Source organism: Cydia amplana, chromosome 21 (genome assembly GCF_948474715.1).
Source record: "Cydia amplana chromosome 21, ilCydAmpl1.1, whole genome shotgun sequence".
NCBI classification, from domain to species: Eukaryota; Metazoa; Arthropoda; class Insecta; order Lepidoptera; family Tortricidae; genus Cydia; species Cydia amplana.
Window position 1 is genome coordinate 10,362,814 of NC_086089.1, and position 20,221 is coordinate 10,383,034.

A 20,221-nucleotide genomic window follows, 5' to 3' on the forward strand; every position below is an offset into this window, starting at 1 on the left:
TCTTGTTTGTAAATAAATGCTTATCCAAATATTAAATATTTTATTGACCATGCAATTAACAACTTTTTAAATAGCAGGAATAAATGTAGCTATGGGTAATATTCAAAGCTGCTATACCTAATACATCATATTAGGCTAGTTTTTCATATTGGTCCGGTGCGGAGCTATCCCACCCCGAAAATCATCATGACCCCGTTTCCTCCTACGTCTTCCTACTGAATTTATGAATAGCCCCGTATGCGCACTTAATACTGCCTATTTTTTCAGATGTGGTCTCACGAGCAGCTTGCGTTGGAACTCTTCGACGCCGGCGCAGTCCGCCTGGGCGACATAGAGGCCAAGGCGGGCCGACGGACGCCCATCTACTTCGACCTGAGGGTCATCGTTTCTCACCCCACCATTATGGTAACTACTTCCCTCCTAACTCTTCCCTACTTCCTCGTCCTAATCTCATATCGTCTCTCAGGCATCGAAGCTAAAGGGCCGGCGGACACCCATCTGCTTCTACCTGAGGATCATCGTGTCTCACCCCACCATTATGGTAACTATCATCATTCGCTGGCTTGAAGTGGTCTCGTGAACAGCTCGCGGTGCAGTCCGTCTGGGCGACATAGAGGCCAAGAAAGGCCGGCGGACGCCCATTATACCTCGACCTGAGGGTCATCGTGTCTCACCCCACCATTATGGTAACTATCATCATTCGCTGGCTTGAAGTGGTCTCGTGAACAGCTCGCGGTGCAGTCCGTCTGGGCGACATAGAGGCCAAGAAAGGCCGGCGGACGCCCATTATACCTCGACCTGAGGGTCATCGTGTCTCACCCCATCATTATGGTAACTATAATCATTCGCTTGCCTGAAGTGGTCTCGTGAGCACCTCGCGGTGGAGTCCGCCTGGGGGCCGATTTTTGAATTTCGACCACTCGATTTCGTGTATTTCGTTAATTAATATCTCCACTACTAGGCATTTAAATTCTACTAATAGAATTGAAATTGAGTGGTCAATACCAATAGATTCCAAATTTCGATCGCTCGTATTTCAAAAATTAGCATTTCGCCGTTTTCCACCGATTTTCGAGTGACGAAATCGAGCGATCGAAATTCAAAAATCGGCCCCCTGGTCGACATCGAGGCCAAGGATGGCCGGCGGACACCCATCTACTTCGACCTGAGGGTCATCGTGTCTCACCCCATGACCCCACCATTATGGTAACTGATCATTCGCTTGTCCGGCCTTCTCCTATTCACTTGGGGTAGTACAGTCAGTCACCATCAGATATAACAGAGCGGCCAAGGTGTTCACAATATCTGAACACGCACTCTAATAACGCCTTGACAATAGAGGCTTTGTTCAGATATTTGTGAGTACCCTTGACCGCTCCGATTTATCTGATGGCGACTGTACCTAATTACTTCTGTGACCCTTTTCTGTCATATCTCATCGAGTCATCAGAAGGTCGCAAGTTTTTCAATTTTTCCTTTAGTCGTCTCATTTGATGTTAACAATAAAAGATACAGGAACTAAACGATAGGTACTGTAGGTATGTAGTTCATATTATGACACTTCCTATGCGTCTCAAAATATCTACAAATAGTACAAATGTAGGTACATGTATTTCCCGGGTCCTAATTCTTAAAATTCTAACGGACCAGTTTAAATGTGAGCTAGTTGGTAAAGCGGAAGAGGTCTCTAACACCAGTTATAGGTACGAGATTTTCATCGTGAAATCCGTCATGTCTTCCTAAAGGGGCCCACTCATTAATAGTCCGCCGGACGATATCAGCCTGTCAGTTGTTCGGAACTGTCAACTTTTTGTTATAACTGACAGGCCGATATCGTCCGGCAGACTGTTAATCAGTGGGCCCCTTAAAACTCCCCATATCCGGGAGCAAAAGTCGATAAAATAAACTAGGTTTTATATCAGAATCATTGCCAAAATACGCAAAATAGTGGTAAACATATCGCCTAGTTCTAAATTAGTACTTTTATTAGATTTTTGCCCGTTTATCGATTATATACGTAGGTACCTATACTGTGATAAGTAGCCGAACGTTTGGGTATTATACGATAAATAGGTATTCTAAGTAACTAAGCTCAATCTTTTTACCAACCAAACAGTACCTCTAATGAGTCACTTTTAGTTTAGTTTTAAAAGTACCTACAAATATTATTTAAAGAATATTAAAAGTTTTAAAAAGAATACAAAAGAAGTTTCTACATCTTCATGTTTCATAAAAATAGAAACGACATTTTAAAATGGCGGCAATTAATCTTGCTTAAAATCCCCATACAGACGATATATTATATAGATAGACCATTAAATGCAGATTGATGGCCAACTGACACAAAAGTTTCGATCGCCACAACATTTCAGCTGAGCCACTTTCAGCCACTCTCCGTTGTTTAAAAAAAAAAGCGGCGCTCTTAAATACTCGTAGCAACGTCAAGATGCGTTCGAAATAAAATAAGTTAACCATAGACAAGCAAAATTTTACAGCTGTATTGACGTAGAAGATTAACCGTTGCACTTTATTCTAAAGGATTAAGTTTCAAAATCAATATAAGTTTAGACATTCGAGGTGTATTTGTAAGTTGGTTTTGTGTAAGAATTTGTGCGTTTCCCGCCGTCTATTCTTATCGAAGGCAGACGACAAAATGATAACTTCTAGCCGAAATAGTTTGTTAAAAGTTTTACGAATTCCTTTCGCGTGGAGCTATTCATCTATGTCAGGATTTCTCAAACTTTTACCCCGCTCAATCTCAACCTACCCCTGATAATATTTTTACTCAAAAGTAGGAGGAAAACCCCCTTTATTGCCAGCGAACCCCCTGGATTACTAGCCCATTTCTCTGGCAACTGAGCTTTCACTCAATCACAGATTAAATAATAGTACTAGACACGATGACAGCGAATACTTCCAGTATATTATGAGGCGCCTTTTGAGTGATATCACCTCGCGAAATCTGGCTAATGATTGAAAAATCATCCCTTTATGCACATTATTTACACGTTCTACACGCCTCAATAGTGGCGATCGGCAGTCCATGCTCAAATTTAACTTAAAACATCTTTAAAGTTTAAACATACATTAAACTACGACATGTCATTAATATAAATAGCCCAGTTTTACGGAAGGACTTATTGTTTGACCTACTTGTTGCCTTGAATATCAAGGCTTGAAACGAAGTGAATCAATCGATGTATTAATGTGTCAACTGGTCAACTCTGTAGGTACCTATTCGGTTACCCTAGTTATACTATACATGACTATACCTACCAGATGCCATTCCAAAGTACCTACACTACCTACTCCGAATTAGAATAAAAGATAAATAAAATAAAAAACATTTTCGTTTATAAAAATATACTTTCTGATGAATATAACTATCAAGTTTTATCTACCTAGTATTGTGTCAAAAGGTCGTGTCTAAGATCAGTAAAGTATTTTGTATTTTTAAGTCGCCGTTAAATCAAATTTTATACCTACTTGATAAGTAGATAGATAAGTAACGAATTTCTTAAAATAATAAATAGATTGTATTTTTATACCCAGCGACATCTTTTCGAAAACGCGCACAATCATATTGGTAATTTTTCTCTCTTTACACAGATGGCGGTAGCACTGCATCTCCAAAAACTAGCAGCCGAAATAAAGCACGACATCCTATGCGGAGTGCCGTACGCCGCCCTCCCGATCGCCGCCGTCATGAGCGTCAACACCGGAACCCCCATGATCATGAAACGAAAGGAAACTAAACTATACGCCACCAAGAAAATCCTCGAAGGAATCTTCCGACCGAAACAAAAATGTCTCGTTATAGAGGACGTGGTGACATCTGGCGGCAGTTTGCTAGAAACAGTAAGCACGCTACGCAACGAAGGCTTAAGCGTCACTGACGCCGTAGTAGTTCTCGATCGAGAACAAGGTGGCGCTGCTGTGCTCAAAAGGAATGGCGTCACTGCACACTCGCTTTTCACAATGAGCGAATTAGTGAAAATTCTTAAAGACGCCTGGCGATTAACAGATGAAATTGTAGAAATGGTTTCTGATCATATAAAAGTATGTCAGTTCGGTATTGGAGATAATTTAGAAATAGCTGAGCACTAACTAATGGCACTAATCATTAGAAATAAATATTTGTCGTACAAGACGACCGGTACTTACTGCCGGTAGAAAACATGGCCGATCTTCGCATTGATTTTAGTGTCCCTATAGGCTATACCACCTATGTGCACGTTAGTTATAGATGTTCCTGTTCCTACGTGACAGTATAATGGTATAACATAATATTATTTGTGATTCAACAGCCGAGCCGGCCTGTTTAGTTTTGGAGGCGGACGGCTTTACCATATCGGGTGGGAGGATGAATAACTTGAGTGAATCAGCGATGCGATGAGTAGTAACGCGCCTATTTCTAACTTAAAAATAAATCTACGAGCTTAATAAGGATTTCATAATAATAACATTTAATAGCCTTCATATGAAATCTACATATCTAGCCGTAGCTAAATAAATACCTATCTAAGCTAAGTTGTTTGAAATATCGCTGAACCAAGTCGAAAATCTAATTCCTAGCCTAGTAAGGACCTTATACTTCCTTCGCCAGCCCTAAAATTATGGGTTTTCCTTGCAAGATTACAAGAGAATCGAAGATTAAATAAAAGATTGGGAACCTCTGACCTTGGTAACTTTTTGTACTTGTGTACTACTTACCGAATCGATAGGTAAAAAACTCAAATCGTAATGTATGAAGTATTATCTATATGCCTACCAAATTGATTAGCCAATTTACACTATATTTGCATATTTTTGTTACTTACCACACTTGTAGGAACTAACAATGATATAAAATGAGCATGCCACATCGATATGAAATTATGAAAATTCAATCCTGATGACTACCAGTAATTTGCTTGTTGTGTTATCGATCTGATGTTATGTGATGATGGAGCCAGGAGTAGTGGATCTAATTGTCAAAATTTTAGCTAATCTTAGTACCTATAGGCCGGTGGTTCCTAACCTGGGGGTAATTACCCCCGTGGGGGTAAAACTGGTATTTTACGGGGGTAATAAGCTAACCTAATTATAACAATACAATAAACGTACACGTTTTATTTTTTATTACCATTGGGAGGAGGGGAAAAATCAGGTTCCCTAGTTAGTCTTAGGGGTGAACGGACTGAAAAGGTTTGAACCACTGCTATAGGTCTATAGGTACTGTATTAGATAATGAAGTCTCGCTATCTAAAGGTACCTAGATAATATTGACGGTTAATCCTCGAGTAATTAAACTAGTAATGCGGGCAGGCTATTGTACATTGTACCAGTTACGTGATACATGGCCTGTCAGACTCCCGTTATCTAGCCAAGGAAGTGTGGGATCCGGCCATATGCAAATGCATTCGATATGCATACCAGGCGGTCTAGCATGAGTTGCGTTCTCGCGCGCGACTTCAAGTATGGTCTATGGAGTCGCGGGCGGGAACGTAACTCATGCTAGACGGTCTGCTAGCAGTTTTACTTACGTACCCTAGATTACTACAACTGGCACTGATTAGAAAAAGGCCCCATACGCACTAGCCAGCCGCCTGACGCGGTTGATATAGCGGCTGGCCGCTATGGCCCTTAAGCATTAAGGGATGGCTGGCGTGGCGCAATAGGCGCAATTTGTACAACAAGAGATCAAAGTTTGATATTTCTTCGAGTGCTTATTGAGTCCCGTGCAAGCGAAAGATTCTATAGTAGAATCTTGAGCGTAGTAAGGGACTCAAAAGCGCACGAGATGTAAATAACTTTGATCTCGTGTAGTTCACAAAACTTTTCACCTCAGCAGCGAGAACATATTAGAGAACCCGAAAAATGTATTCCTTCATCACTTACCTCTATTCATTCATGTTTTCTTAAGATATACCAACAATTAAATTTTCACCTCAGCAGCTCGAACAAGGGTACTTTGCTACTTAAAAATAGTGAGCAAAATGCGATTTTGCTCATTTCGTCTCACTCAGTGAGCAAAATGTGATTTTGCTCACTGTTTTTAAGTAGCAAAGTACCCTTGTTCGAGCTGCTGGGGTGAAAAATATCTTGGAAGTGTTAAGAGACGACAATAGTGCACGAATGCCACTAATACTCGTATGGGAATTTATGGTACATGTAATGTAACACAGGTACCATTTATCAAGCGGATGTAAACTATGTATATCCGTATCAGTTATGTGTTGACAAGTATGATTTGTCCTTGGTATAGGTATTTTATTCAGCTACTTATACGGAAATCGGAATTGTAAATGAAGTCAACAAATTCGAATTTGACTAATACAAATGTAAATTATTGGTAATTCTATCTGAATTTATGTTAAAAGTTTAAAAGAATTTGTATCTAGTTTAAATAAAACGATGTAAATAAATTCAATGTATTTTATTTTCACCAGCTGGAATATAATAATTAAAAACTTTGATCGACTTCGAAAAATTGTACGACAATTAGCTTTTTAGTAAAAAGCCAATAAAAATCACACTGGTTACAAAACAAAGAATTAATAATTAACTTAGGTATTAAAAACTCATGTTCAGCCTTATCAAAAAGATCTTTTCCTTTCGTGTCGCGTATTCAGCACCATACGATGGTTTGGAAGGGGTCACGTCTTTTTCGGAAACTGTTTATTCGGTAATAAACATCAGAGAGAGCCGCCCTTCGGCAAGGAAAACAACCGGGAATGTAACCGCTATTCATGCATCGCAACATCAATGTGTACTCCCAGGGGGTGGGGAACTAAATCTCAAAAATATTGTAAAAAAGTACTCGGTAAAAATACTATCGAAGCAAAAAAATGCAGTCATCACGCGACGCGGTTCGCGGGAGACGGGACTGGGGTAGTGTGAGTAGAGGGACGAGTGGGGGGGGGGAGGCTTAGTTGTCCTCGATCTCCTGTTCCTGCTCCTCGTCGAACTCTGCGTCCTCGTCGGCGGTGGCCTCCTGGTACTGCTGGTACTCCGACACCAGGTCGTTCATGTTGCTCTCGGCCTCGGTGAACTCCATCTCGTCCATTCCTTCCCCAGTGTACCAATGCAAGAAAGCCTTGCGCCTGAACATAGCCGTGAACTGCTCCGAGATGCGCTTGAACAGCTCCTGGATGGCGGTGGAGTTGCCGATGAAGGTGGCGGCCATCTTGAGACCGCGGGGCGGGATGTCGCACACGGCGGTCTTCACGTTGTTGGGGATCCATTCCACGAAGTAGGAAGAGTTCTTGTTCTGGATGTTGAGCATCTGCTCGTCGACTTCCTTCATGGACATGCGGCCGCGGAAGATGGCGGCCACGGTGAGGTAGCGGCCGTGGCGCGGGTCGCACGCCGCCATCATGTTCTTGGCGTCGAACATCTGCTGCGTCAGCTCGGGCACGGTCAGCGCGCGGTACTGCTGGCTGCCGCGGGACGTGAGCGGCGCGAACCCGGGCATGAAGAAGTGCAGACGCGGGAAGGGTACCATGTTCACGGCCAGTTTGCGAAGGTCGGCGTTCAGTTGACCGGGGAACCGCAGACACGTGGTGACGCCGGACATGGTGAGCGACACGAGATGGTTGAGGTCGCCGTACGTGGGGGTGGATAGTTTGAGCGTGCGGAAGCAGATGTCGTAGAGAGCCTCGTTGTCGATGCAGTAGGTTTCGTCTGTGTTTTCGACTAGCTGGTGGACTGATAGTGTGGCGTTGTAAGGTTCTACTACTGTATCTGACACCTTAGGCGAAGGTACAACTGAATATGTGTTCATTATTCTGTCGGGGTACTCTTCTCTGATTTTTGAAATGAGGAGTGTGCCCATACCGGATCCGGTGCCGCCGCCGAGCGAGTGTGTGAGTTGGAAGCCTTGGAGGCAGTCGCAGGATTCTGATTCTTTTCGTACGACGTCTAGGACTGAATCTACGAGCTCGGCGCCCTCAGTGTAGTGACCCTTGGCCCAGTTGTTGCCGGCGCCAGACTGTCCGAACACGAAGTTGTCGGGGCGGAAGATCTGTCCGAAAGGTCCAGAGCGGACAGAGTCCATGGTGCCGGGCTCCAAGTCCACCAGGATGGCGCGGGGCACGTACTTGCCGCCGGAGGCCTCATTGTAGTACACGTTGATGCGCTCCAACTGCAGGTCCGAGTCGCCATGGTAGGCGCCGGTGGGGTCGATGCCGTGCTCGTCTGAGATGATCTCCCAGAACTGTAACAAGGGAAACAAAAGATCAGAAAAGGTTCGATTGTCAAACAACACGCGTGTTTTGTTTCCCATAAAGTAGAGGGTACCGCAGACTGGTACGGTGCGCGTGGGCTCGGATGAGTCACCGGTCGCCTAGGCAACTACGCTCAAAACAAACGAATAGCCTTATCCCCATTAGCATATTTGCGAGGGCGTAATACTTTGCGTAACATTATCGATCCTACAGATACATTACATTAGCCGTATAAGGCTGAATGTAAACGGTATGAATCAGTAGTTGCGCAAATTGCAAAAAAACTGGCCATAAGCGAGATGACCGCCCACTTTCGTGGCTTTATGTAACGGCACCATATAAGCGGAGAGCGCGGGGCAAGTTTCTTATTTGGGAGCTTCGCCTTGTCAGTCTGTCAAGCTGTAAATCAGAGGGCGCCGGGTCGCGGCGCCGGCTCGCTCAGTGGGACGAAATAAGCATAACTCTCCATACTGCACTGTACAATACTCTCACATTTACATGAAATTGCGCTCAGATGCTATCTCTCGCCTTTCTACTCGACCGTGAGCGCTTCTTGTGATAAGATCAGCATTATTAATAAAGAGTATGATCGACCAGATAGCGAGGAATGATTTGTTTCGTCGTGAATGGAATGCAGGAGCAAAACAAATAGGTCTATTGTTCATTCAATATACCGAATTGTATGATAATATTGATGATACATCTAATCAAATTAGGAATGAAAGAATAGAAGGTGTTTATTTAGGGACAATTTAATGAATGCGTAGCTGATAGTTTTTTAATTAAGATAGCAAAGATTAACGGGTTATTGTTTTCTAACGACTTCCTGTTGATTTAACTCAAATATCACACATGCTCGAAGTATTTACTAAAAATACACGGATTCTTAAGGCAAACATGTGATATCGATCTGGCAACACGCCAAATGTGCCGGAAAAAATACTTTTTCCGGGATATTGCAGTTTGTCAGGCGAGTTGGACGGTAGTCAAGTTTTTATGCCTTTTGCTAACACTCATTTTAATAAAAAGTGACTTATTTCAGGTAATTTATGGCAAAACTTTGCAGTCTGCCTACCAGTCTGTTACTGGCATTTTAGTAATTACTTAATGTGCGATAGATGCCATTTATTGGCAGTAAGTAATTAGTAATGTATGGACTGTCGTAATGCCACCAAAGATGTTGCGATATGGCGATGTTAGTTGGTACCTATCGAGAATAATACTTATATACAAGAATTGCTCGTTTAAAGGTATTAGATAATATAGGTATAGGTTATAGCGTTATAGGCGAGAACTGAGACGTCAGATATAGCTTTATTATATCCAGTACTTAACTACTGCCAGCACTACACCCACACACATCTGACACATCCTTTCAATACCTAGGTATACAAGAAACGCCTAGCCAAGACCCTGCATGGAAAGCTTTCTCAAACAAGTTTCTCGACACGAAGTTAGCGCATAAAGGTAAATTTTACTGCTTGGTCGACTCATTGTAAAAGTTTTCTAGTGTAGGTAGGTACACTAGGTACTAGCTCATTGTAACTTTTCTCTACTAGACTAGCTATTGTTTTCCACTTGAGCTCACTAATTGGCGATACTTTTATCCAATTAAGGCGGAGATTTAACTAGTTTTGGTACGTGTAGGCGTGACTGGTTAAGGTAGGAACGTGACTTGCTTACTTAGTCTAATTATACTACTGCCCGCGACTTCGCCTGCGTAGATTTATGATTTCCTTAAAAAACACGCCTATGTACTTCCCCAGTAGGCTACTCACTATCTATCTCCATACCAATCATACCAAATTTCAACTACATCGGTTCAACTAGAGGTAGCACAAAGCGGTAACATACAGAGGTACATACTTTTGAAATTATAATAGGTAAGTATCTACTTATTACATAATGGGAATAAATGCGAAAGTGACTGTTTACCAGACAAACTCCTGAATCGATTATGATGAAATTTGGCATGTGTAAACAGCCCTTAAAATGACATGGCACTTACCTACCGTAAAACGGGGTGAATAGACACGATTTTCAACTTCAAGGACGATTTTCACCAATAATCCAAACCAAATGATAAAAGTAATAATTTTGACATCATTATTTGAGTCTTGCTTAGTTCTTCAATTCTGTATACGTATTTTTAATTTCAACCCGCTTATTTTAGAGAAAATCAAGAAAAACTACCCGATTTCGACATATCCGTAAAACGGGGTCGATAGACACGTCATATGGGGTGATTAGAAAAAACAGTCAGGGCTGTCACAAACTTGAAATAGGTTTTTATTAGGATAAAAGTAAATAAATAAACTGACTTTCAGTAAATCACTTATGAGAATTGTATGTATAAGAATAAACTTAGTACCTACTTCTTTAAGTACCTACTTATTATTTAAGGAGCAGTGATAAAGATTCATATCATAATACATAAAATCAAAATGAATAGTATGATAAAATATCATAAAAAAGTGTTCAAACTCAAAACACATATTAAATACCAAAATATATGAAACATTGCTCAATTTTATACTTTATAGTATTGTACAATTAAAAAAAATGGAGAACATACGTTTTGACAACCCTAGCATAAATATTTCCATTCACCCCCATTCGTTACTCTTCACCCCATATGACTTGTCTGTTGACCCCATATGGCGTGTCTCCTCACCCTGTTGTCGTGTCTATTCACCCCGTTGGGAAGTAAAAACGGTTATGATTTGTTTTTTGCACATTATCTTTAATTAATAAGGAAAATCGGCGTTATCTTTCATTATTTAAATACTAGAAGAACCGGTTTACTTAATACACTATAAATGAACCGGTTTACTTAATACACTATAAATAACACAAAAACTAACCTGTATTTCACTGCTATATCAAAGTTCAGACAGGCAATATATCTTACTTTCACAAGGCTCACTTCAAACTAAAATATTTATTACTTATGATCAACTTCATGCTTGATTCGTGTTACCAGATTAAAGAGAATATTCTACTATAATTGTACCTCAAAAGAATTGGCAATGGTAGTCTAGTTTTTAAAATATAACAATATGTAAAGTACCGAAAATTTCTCTATTCACCCCGCGATTTCTGGTGACCCCGTTTTACGGTACTTTTTTTTTGAAATTAAGAGAGATTGGGCAAAGGAACTAATGAAGTGTAGGACTGATGATACCTATCTAATACATTACAATTAGGGATTGCAGAACCGGTACTGTTTAAAAGAACCGGGATTTTCGGTACCGGGTAAAAATGGAACCGGGATTTCCCGGTATTTTCGGTACTTTCGGGACTGCCTTCAAAAATCATTTTTCACATCAATTTTCAGTAAAAAAAGCGTAAAACGACCACGAATCTTTCTTAAAACAATAAAAAAGTAGCACAGTGAAGGTACACACTTCTTTTGTACCATAATATGTGTCTTTAAGTCACACAATCATTAATATAATTTGTTTTTTTTCCTAAACTACATGATATTTTTACTATCTTTGTTGATTGGTAAAAACTGAATTGTGGCTCAGTAATATCATTTTTTTTTAAATATGTAAGACGTTTTGTGAAAAAGGATAAAAAAAATTGATAATTTTCGCATGCGTTCAAAATGGGCTGTGGACCTTCGAACATATAATAACAGAACTATCAATACGACAAATCAAGAAATTATTCAGCCAGAATGATTAATTCATTTAAAATATCATTATCATATGTGAGTTTCTTATACCGTGTTTGAATTTGAATTAAAAGTAGTATTTTATTAATTACAAAATCGTCTCTATTTTTGCTTCTAGTTAGTATACAAATATGAAATAACTAATTCGTATAAAATTATTTATCGTACAAACATTTATGCCCTTAACTTAAAGTATCAAATTACGCAATTTTATATTGTCGGCATTGTCAAACCCATTGACTTTTTTTTTAATTTATTTTAATGTAGTGGTTAGGCGTAAAAGTATTACCATCAGCCTTAGATTGATAAAATATATTTATTTTCTTTATAAAACATGATATTTCATGCTAAGTAACAGAAAGCAGTCAAATATTGTACCGGAAATTTTAGTCCCGAAAATCCCGGGAGTACCGGGATTTTAATTTTGAAATCCCGGTTCTTTGCTTGGCTCTAAATCCCGGGAATTCCCGGTACTTTCGGTACCGGTATTTCCCGGGAGCAAACCCTAATTACAATATTTGCTAGCTTGTACTCGTGCTAATGGTGTTGGCATGTACCTGACATTTTTCGAAATGTAAAATGCGGTTCAAAAGGATCATGATATTAATGTCTAAAGTCTATTTTTTTATTCGGTAGACTGAAATGACATTTCATGTTCATACTATTAACTGTCATTTCAGTCTACCGAATAAAAAAATAGACTTTAGTGCCTACAAAACTGCTGTCTATAGTTCGTTTTTTTTAGCATTAGAAATAAGGTAAACAATCTTGATGTGTCTTTTAATTGAAAAACACGTTTTAAAAATAAATAATGGCAAATATGTAACAATTATGAATCACGATCATTTATATTCTTCTGCTTTCATAAGTAGTGGTTACAGATTTTTAAAAAGCGTTTTTCAATTAAAAGACATGTCAAGATCGCTTATCTTCTTTCTAATGCTAAAAAAACGAACTATAGTAATAAATAACATAAAACGCTGGCTTATAATAGCTTCGAGATGATTTATATGATGTTTCTTACCATGTTTAGTTTAGTAACAAGTGTAATAACAATCATTTGAAAACGTATTAATCCAGTCTTAAAAATGTGCCCTGTATTATAAAACATAAGATCGGATTTCCCGTATCCAGACAATCCCTCCCTGTTCAAGTAATTAACTTAATAAGCTACCTAAAACCATGTGGTTTTCCTATTACGTGTCTCTAGGAAGAATTTTATGGCGATTCAAACGTCGCATATTACAATTTGGAGAAGGTACAGTTAGCAGCAGAAGTTGCTAAGCGGGCGAGGTATTCAAAATTACCTTGACGCGCTCTCATTTTCTTAACAAAATCGCGTCAAGATTATTTTGAACAGATCGCCAGCTCTTAGCAACTATTGCTGCTGACTGTATTATTAAATAATAGCGTGAGTAAACATTTTCTTCACAGAATGACACAATCTCATATCTACATTATCTATCAAGTAGGTACCTTAATATGCGCTATTAAACGACAGAGTAGAGGTTTTTTTACACTTAAAAGCCTGTCTCAACCAAAAAAAGTAGTTACGCCAGCAGCCTGCTCTCCTGATCTTAACTATCGCTATTTTGGCCATTGCACCCATAAAATAGAACCTTTGTTTGTCGTAAACTGTTTCACTGTTTCCGCGCTATTTTAACACGCGGAAGTTCAACGACCCCTGCACGAGAATTCAGTTCGTTAGCTCACTTCCTCATTTTAACTACGGAATTATGCAAAAATCGTTAATTGGTTATATTTTTTCGCTAAAATTGGTACGGCACTTGGTATTTTGATATGCAATTAAATTGTCAGCAATTTTATATATCTATTAATTGACGTACCTATTTACTGTCCTGTGCGAGTTTTGGGTACTAGGTATTACTGTATCGGTAACTTTAAATAGCCAGATAGGAATTAAAAAAAACGATAAATTTCCAACGCTTTTTACCTGTCTATTTCCTGTAGCAGCGTTCGATACCAAGGTAAAAAATACCATAGGCATCATGGTCTAATAAAACATGGTCTTCTCTTCCCAGAGTGTCACTTGCCTACGTCACAATAACATTGCCACTTTATTTCAACATAACATGTTACATGGGTACATTATATCTATGGTTAATAAGTTAATTTATTTCTTTATAATTTAATAATTTTCATTTATATGTATTTTATCTTAAATTTTACAATAACACGTCATTTTTAATTATTCATTAGCAATATCTTCCGATTCACGAAAGAAATTTCAGACGTTCGGGTAATTCTGTTTACACTACTGGCAACACAGGATAGCGCTTTCACATTTGACAATCCGCCATTTTGTCCCTGACCGACCGTCCTTGTCGAACGCGTGTTAATTGTTATTCCCTTCTCGCTCAGTGTCAGCAGTCGCAGTGTTTTCCAAACTTTTCACGTCGTAAGCTTCGTAATTAATGTTTTGTTACGAAAATGGTTGGCTGCTCTATTCGGAACTGTAAGAGTAGGAGTGAAAAGTGCAGTATAGATTTGTTTTATTTTACTATGTTTCTACATGAATAACTTAAAATTAATGCCGTTAAAATAATTTTCACTGTTGGTTAAAATTCTCCCACATTTTAAAGTTTGAGAACCTGTAAACAGCATGATGACGTAGGCAAGTCAGTGTTGCCAGATCGTACCTTTTAGTACGGTTTTACGTACTATTTTTGGACCTTGTGTACCTTTTTTGTACGCAGCGTACATCGTACTAAAACCGTACCTTTTGATGTACGATTGTTTATCAACTTTTTTTTTCGTTATATTGGTTCAGGATGGTTTGTTCAGGGCAAAATATCTAATCTGACAACAATAGCCACCATAAAAAAGTACCATGTACTATAGAAAAAACACGTTTCTTTAGTTGCAGTCGGCAGTTGTGTCTTTCTTACCTGTGCTTTGCTAATAGTAATAGTAATATCGTTTATTGCAAACCATGGTACAATAGAATAGATGTTACAATGGAAAAAGATGACATGGCACCCTGATAGGTTATTGGCAATTATCCATAAAACTACATTAAATAATTTATGTGTAATATTATTAATATTGCTTTGTGATTGCTTCTAATGCAGTTGCTCGAGGAATAATAAAAACGCTAAAAGAAGTTAAAAAAATGATAAAGAATTTGTTGTCAGTCATGTTATGTCCATAAATCCTACTTTTTTATCTTACCAATCTTATTCAAATGCATTTCTTTTTAATTTATATAGGGTGATTGTGTCTGTTTGCCGTCCAGTGCCTGTTTCCGTCCACTTGGCGGAGTTGCTACAAAGAATTGCGGAAAATTTGAATATAAACAAGCCTTCTCACACATGTTTGGATTTGTTGCAATCCATAATGTCTAAGCAATATTTTTACCAAAATAAAAGTGTTATTTGACAAATAGCGGCTTTAAAAAAAATTATGTAAGTGGCGGCATTGCATCCAGAGCTTGAAAACGTCATTTTGCAAGAAAAAAAAAGTGTTGGCGGCAAATGTTCACGGTAAGTTTATTAATTAATTTAACTAGTTTAAGTTACGTTATTGGCACATACTGCAACTTAAAAGTATAGTAAACGCAATTTTAAGTGTTTTTTATAGTTTTTTCATAATAATCTTTGATAAATTTAGTGGACGAGTACTGACATACTAATTTTGAAAAATATTTAGTTTCCGACCACACGGACGGTAACTGGAACAGCTAGGTGAGTATTTGTTATGATCGTTTTACTTCAAAAGACTTATAAACTACTATATATTTTCTCTTAAAATGATGTTTCTTGCTTATAAGATTATACATTTTAGTTTTCGTCCACGATTTTGTCAGTGTTGCTTGATTAAAATCATGTTTAAAATACGTGGTCGAAAACTAAAAATAGCTTTAAATATTGTTTCAGTTTCCGTCCATGTACTATGAGTGGTGTAGACGAGATTTATTATTACATGATTACTGAGGGCGAAAATAGCAATTCGTGGATGAGTTTCGATTTTGTTCGACGAAATGAAAGAATTGAACTGAGTCCGACAATGAGACGATTCCACGAATTGCTATTCCCACCGGAGCATAGTGGTTTGCCCCAAATATGCGAGGAAATAAGTTAAAATAGGCAATTAATTATTTAAGCATCAAGCATTACTCGAATCTTAATATAAAAAATGTCAAATCTTACGATTTTCCCTCCTTAATATCTCGCGCACGAGTGTGGAGCGGGCTTTAAAATAATTGAAATGTCTATGATTATTAAGCAGTATTTACACGATGTTACAAAATAGTCCTGCAAGAATGAGACATATAATTGTCTCCCTATCTCGCTCTATATCCTACAGCATGAACTGATAGCTGTACCAGGCCGTGTGGATGCTGGTTTAATAAGTATCTGTTTTTCGCTCTCACTTAAGCCCCGCATTCACACTCCTACCTTGTAGGCCGCCTCGTAGTCCGCCTCGTTGGGTAGGATTGTGTATGGGGGTTGTAGACTACGAGCCGTCCTACCGTTTAGCCGTTTGTAGGACGGCTCGTAGTCCACAACCCCCATACACAATCCTACCCAACGAGGCGGACTACGAGGCGGCCTACACGGTAGGAGTGTGAATGTGGGGCTTTATAAAACTGCGTCCTTAAAAGCCATCTCTTTCTCGCTCTCACTCATGGGTGCGGTTGTCTGTTACACGGCTTTAATGGACGTACATACGGCGGATCACCTTACACACGATCGAACGTGCGCCGGACCGCAAAGTCACGGTCCGGGCGTCTGTAAGGCCAAGCGCGCACCACGATTTTAATTTTTGCGAGACGATTTTAGAATCGCGCTGTAATTTATCGCAGAAAATTCACTGCGCGCACTGCGATGAAAAGTCGACGATTTGTTCATTCTCGACATGGATTTCGTACCAGTCGCCAGGCGTGAAACAATATGCAATCGCTGTATGACTGAGTATTTATACCACAAAGGTGATCTCCTTCTATTTCTATAATTAAACGGTCAACATCTAGCGTCTCATCTTGTGACTCCATTGGAGAAGCAGGTTCCGATATGTTGACTCTTGGAGAGCGAAATGCCGACTGAGGTCCGGGGTGCGATTTTATTATCGCAGTGCGCGCGGGGCCATACAACTCCGTATGCTGCAATTCACTTTGTGACAATGGCGTCGCGAGCAGTCGCGGAAAAATGTGACAAATCACAATTTTAAAATCGCTGCGATTTTTTTGTCGCATATGCAAAACAAAACTAAGTCGGTACTAGTAACGTACATAGCTTAAAAATAAATGATTCCTTATTATATTGATATTATATATTATAAATGCGAATGTAACACTGTTTGTCGGTCTGAGTCCTGAGGAAGGAAATATATATAAATATTTATCACGAAAATAACCATTCTACGCGGTCGAAGTCACGGGCAGAAGCTAGTAACTAACTAAGAATTATCTATATAACATAAAAACAAAAAATAAAGATAGGTATAATTGATTTTCAATGCAATAATGCCCCCTACAGTACTTTTTCATACAGTGGACGAAAACTGACTCATACGTGGACGAAAAGTAGCTCACAGGCGGACGGAAACTGAAATAACCCTACTTTTTCAAAATATATTTTTTATAAAATAAACCGTAAATATTATTTAAGGTCACGTAATATTAACCTAAAATAGACAATATGAGCAATACAAACAAATATAGCACATTTAAGCAAGACTACTTAAATATTTTTTTTTAGCATTTCAAAGTAGACATCTCCTATAATTGGACGGTATCTGACACAATTACCCTACTTATGTACATTTGCATATCCAGTAGAAAGTTACTTAGTCATCTGAGTGTATTTCGTTTTATTTGGCATTATTATCCAGATTACAAAACTCAGGTAGTCAAAATTCAGCCAGCCATTTATAGCCGGTCAACCAACTTAGTCAGTATAACATGGCGCGAAATTTAAGTTTTCTATTGGACCATAACCCTTCGCACCATTTTTTTTTAGATTTGCCGCTTTTTTCAACTGACGGAAATGGCTTGACAAATTTTATTTTTCATGTACCTATATCAATGCAAACAAAAATGGTTAACTATGACGTGTACACTACACTTATAGTTGGTCAAACCAATTTGTCAGTCAGTAACAATCAGGAAAACTATACTCATCCACCCACCATACCCCCCCACCCACATAGAAATATTGTTTCTGTAAGAATATTTTACTAATAAAAAAACCGTACCTTTTTTATCAACATCGTACCTTTTTTGACGTACGACTGTACATAAGCTGGAAGCGCTCTGGCAACACTGAGGCAAGTGCCAGTTAGGTCATTCGCGAATCTCGGAATAGAGTACCAGGCGGAGTATATTATTATACCATGATAGGCATGACAAAAAGTAGTTATTATTCAAGTAAGAAGACTTTAGATTACCTAACCAATAACTAGCAACCGCCTACCCTACCTAGATAAACACTAAAATAAACTACCTACCTAAACAATAGAACCAAAAACTTATCGTAATTTTAGGTACTCTGAAATTAAACACCATGCCTACCGCATCTGCTGTAACGGTTTTTTCTCTAAGTACAATTAAAATTCGAACGTTACGAACGGCGGCCTGTGATTGGTCGTCCCTTATCTACGGGACGCCTAAATAACCTTGAGTGGGGCGCGTGCCCTTTTAACGGATTTTTCGTGGCGGGAAACAGGGATTAAGGATTTAAGATGCGATCCAAATTTCAATATTACAGTGCAATAAATTATTGAAAGTTATCTTTACAACGCGTTTACAATTTCAGGCACTATCAAGATAAAGAACTTTTGATGTACGCGAAACAAACATTTGAGACAACATACACTTTGATAAGATAGGGTATTAGGTATCGAAAAGCCGGCCGGTCACGTAAGCGAAAATTCTCAGAAATTGATATCTGAATCAGAATGGCGAAGCGAGACACGTGGAATGCCTAGTCACCGCTACTTTGTGAACGATCGATAGAATAGAGGTGTGGTGGTACGTATTATCATCAAATCCGACGAAAATCACTTGGAATTCCAAAGTGTACAAAACGTGGCATTTATAGACAGACAGACAGCTAAGATATAATTATGAAAGGAATTATTACTGTTACTCGTGCATTAAACTGCCACACCCACTCGTATGAGAAATCATTTTAGTATTAATTAACCAACAATTACGAAATTAACGCCTCAGCACCCGACAAGAATGATGTCATTCTCTCTTGTGGCCAATTTCACGTACCGGTCACAAAATGCCGGCCGGAGGTTCGAAATCCGAACGACTTTTATCCGTTAATCGTAACAAAAGAATAAGTGTTAAGTATTTACCTTAGCGCCGATCTGGTTGCCGCACTGTCCAGCTTGAATGTGCACGATTTCCCTCATTTTGTTGAATGTAAACTATTAAATTACTTAACACTATAAATTTTTTTGCTCCGCACGCACCACGTACTTTCGTGGTAGCTAGTTGAAGAATACGCCGAAATTCGTTTCGCGCAAGCAATGTAGCGGAGCGGTGGCCGCTAGTGATGCGACGCCACGATTCAGTATCGATAAAAAATGACGCATTGCGACACACCTACACAGGTTTTATTTAAGTTGATATGATTGTTTTACTATTGAGTGTTCCACTTAACTCTTTAGTTATTTGAAATAATTTATTGTAAACATTTTAATTTATAATTACATTTTATGATAGTAAGCTATTTTATAAGTATATACGTAATTAAAGGAACAGTCGCCCAGAGGTGTTATTTATTAACTTGGCAACTTGGTAATAATTAAGTCATAATTTGCGTTCCGTACATAAGTGTTGAAACATTTTGTCCTTACATCTTCTGTTATTTTTTCTCTCAATTGCTCAGTTAACGTTAACTGAAAGATATCAATATCACGTATATTGTTTATCACGTATAAGTAAATTGTTGTGTCACACATTAATTTCTTTTAATCAGATAGATAGACTATGATGGTGGAGGTGGAGACTGGAGAAGCTCGGATTTGTCCCTTACATTATTGTCACAGCGAATCCTGGACGCGAAACTGGGAACGCACTTGTCACATTGCAGTGCACCATTCTCAAACCCCGCATTGACTGCGGGGTGCTTATTTAGGATTTTTCATTGCTTAATCTATTGATAAGTGGCTCTGTGAGTTATCACAGCGAACTTACAATGGTCTTAAGTGCCATGGACTCTACTGGTGCTTAAGTCATTTATGCCAATTTCCACTAATTTTAACTAAAAAAAAACGAAAAATTATATCTAAATACCGAAGCAGCTCACAAAATTTCACGAAATACGGTTGATAATTGTGACAGGTCAGATTTTCAGTTTTA

At 38.8% G+C, this 20,221-nt stretch overlaps 2 protein-coding genes across 2 annotated transcripts; one reads left to right on the forward strand and one right to left on the reverse strand.

The window, feature by feature from the left end:
• Window positions 1–267: 267 nt before the first annotated feature.
• Window positions 268–4,107, forward strand: LOC134658224 (uridine 5'-monophosphate synthase-like). Its single transcript, XM_063513835.1, has 2 exons — window positions 268–405; window positions 3,610–4,107. The coding sequence occupies exons 1-2, from the start codon at window positions 268–270 to the stop codon at window positions 4,105–4,107; spliced, it is 636 nt and encodes a 211-aa protein (XP_063369905.1).
• A 2,601-nt stretch (window positions 4,108–6,708) lies between these two features.
• LOC134657949 (tubulin beta-1 chain) lies at window positions 6,709–19,376 on the reverse strand. The gene is made up of 2 exons (XM_063513550.1): window positions 19,213–19,376; window positions 6,709–8,197 (listed from the first exon to the last, which is right to left on the reverse strand). Exons 1-2 carry the CDS (start codon window positions 19,267–19,269, stop codon window positions 6,911–6,913), a joined length of 1,344 nt encoding a protein of 447 aa, XP_063369620.1. The 5' UTR covers window positions 19,270–19,376; the 3' UTR covers window positions 6,709–6,910.
• Between the last annotated feature and the right edge of the window lie 845 nt (window positions 19,377–20,221).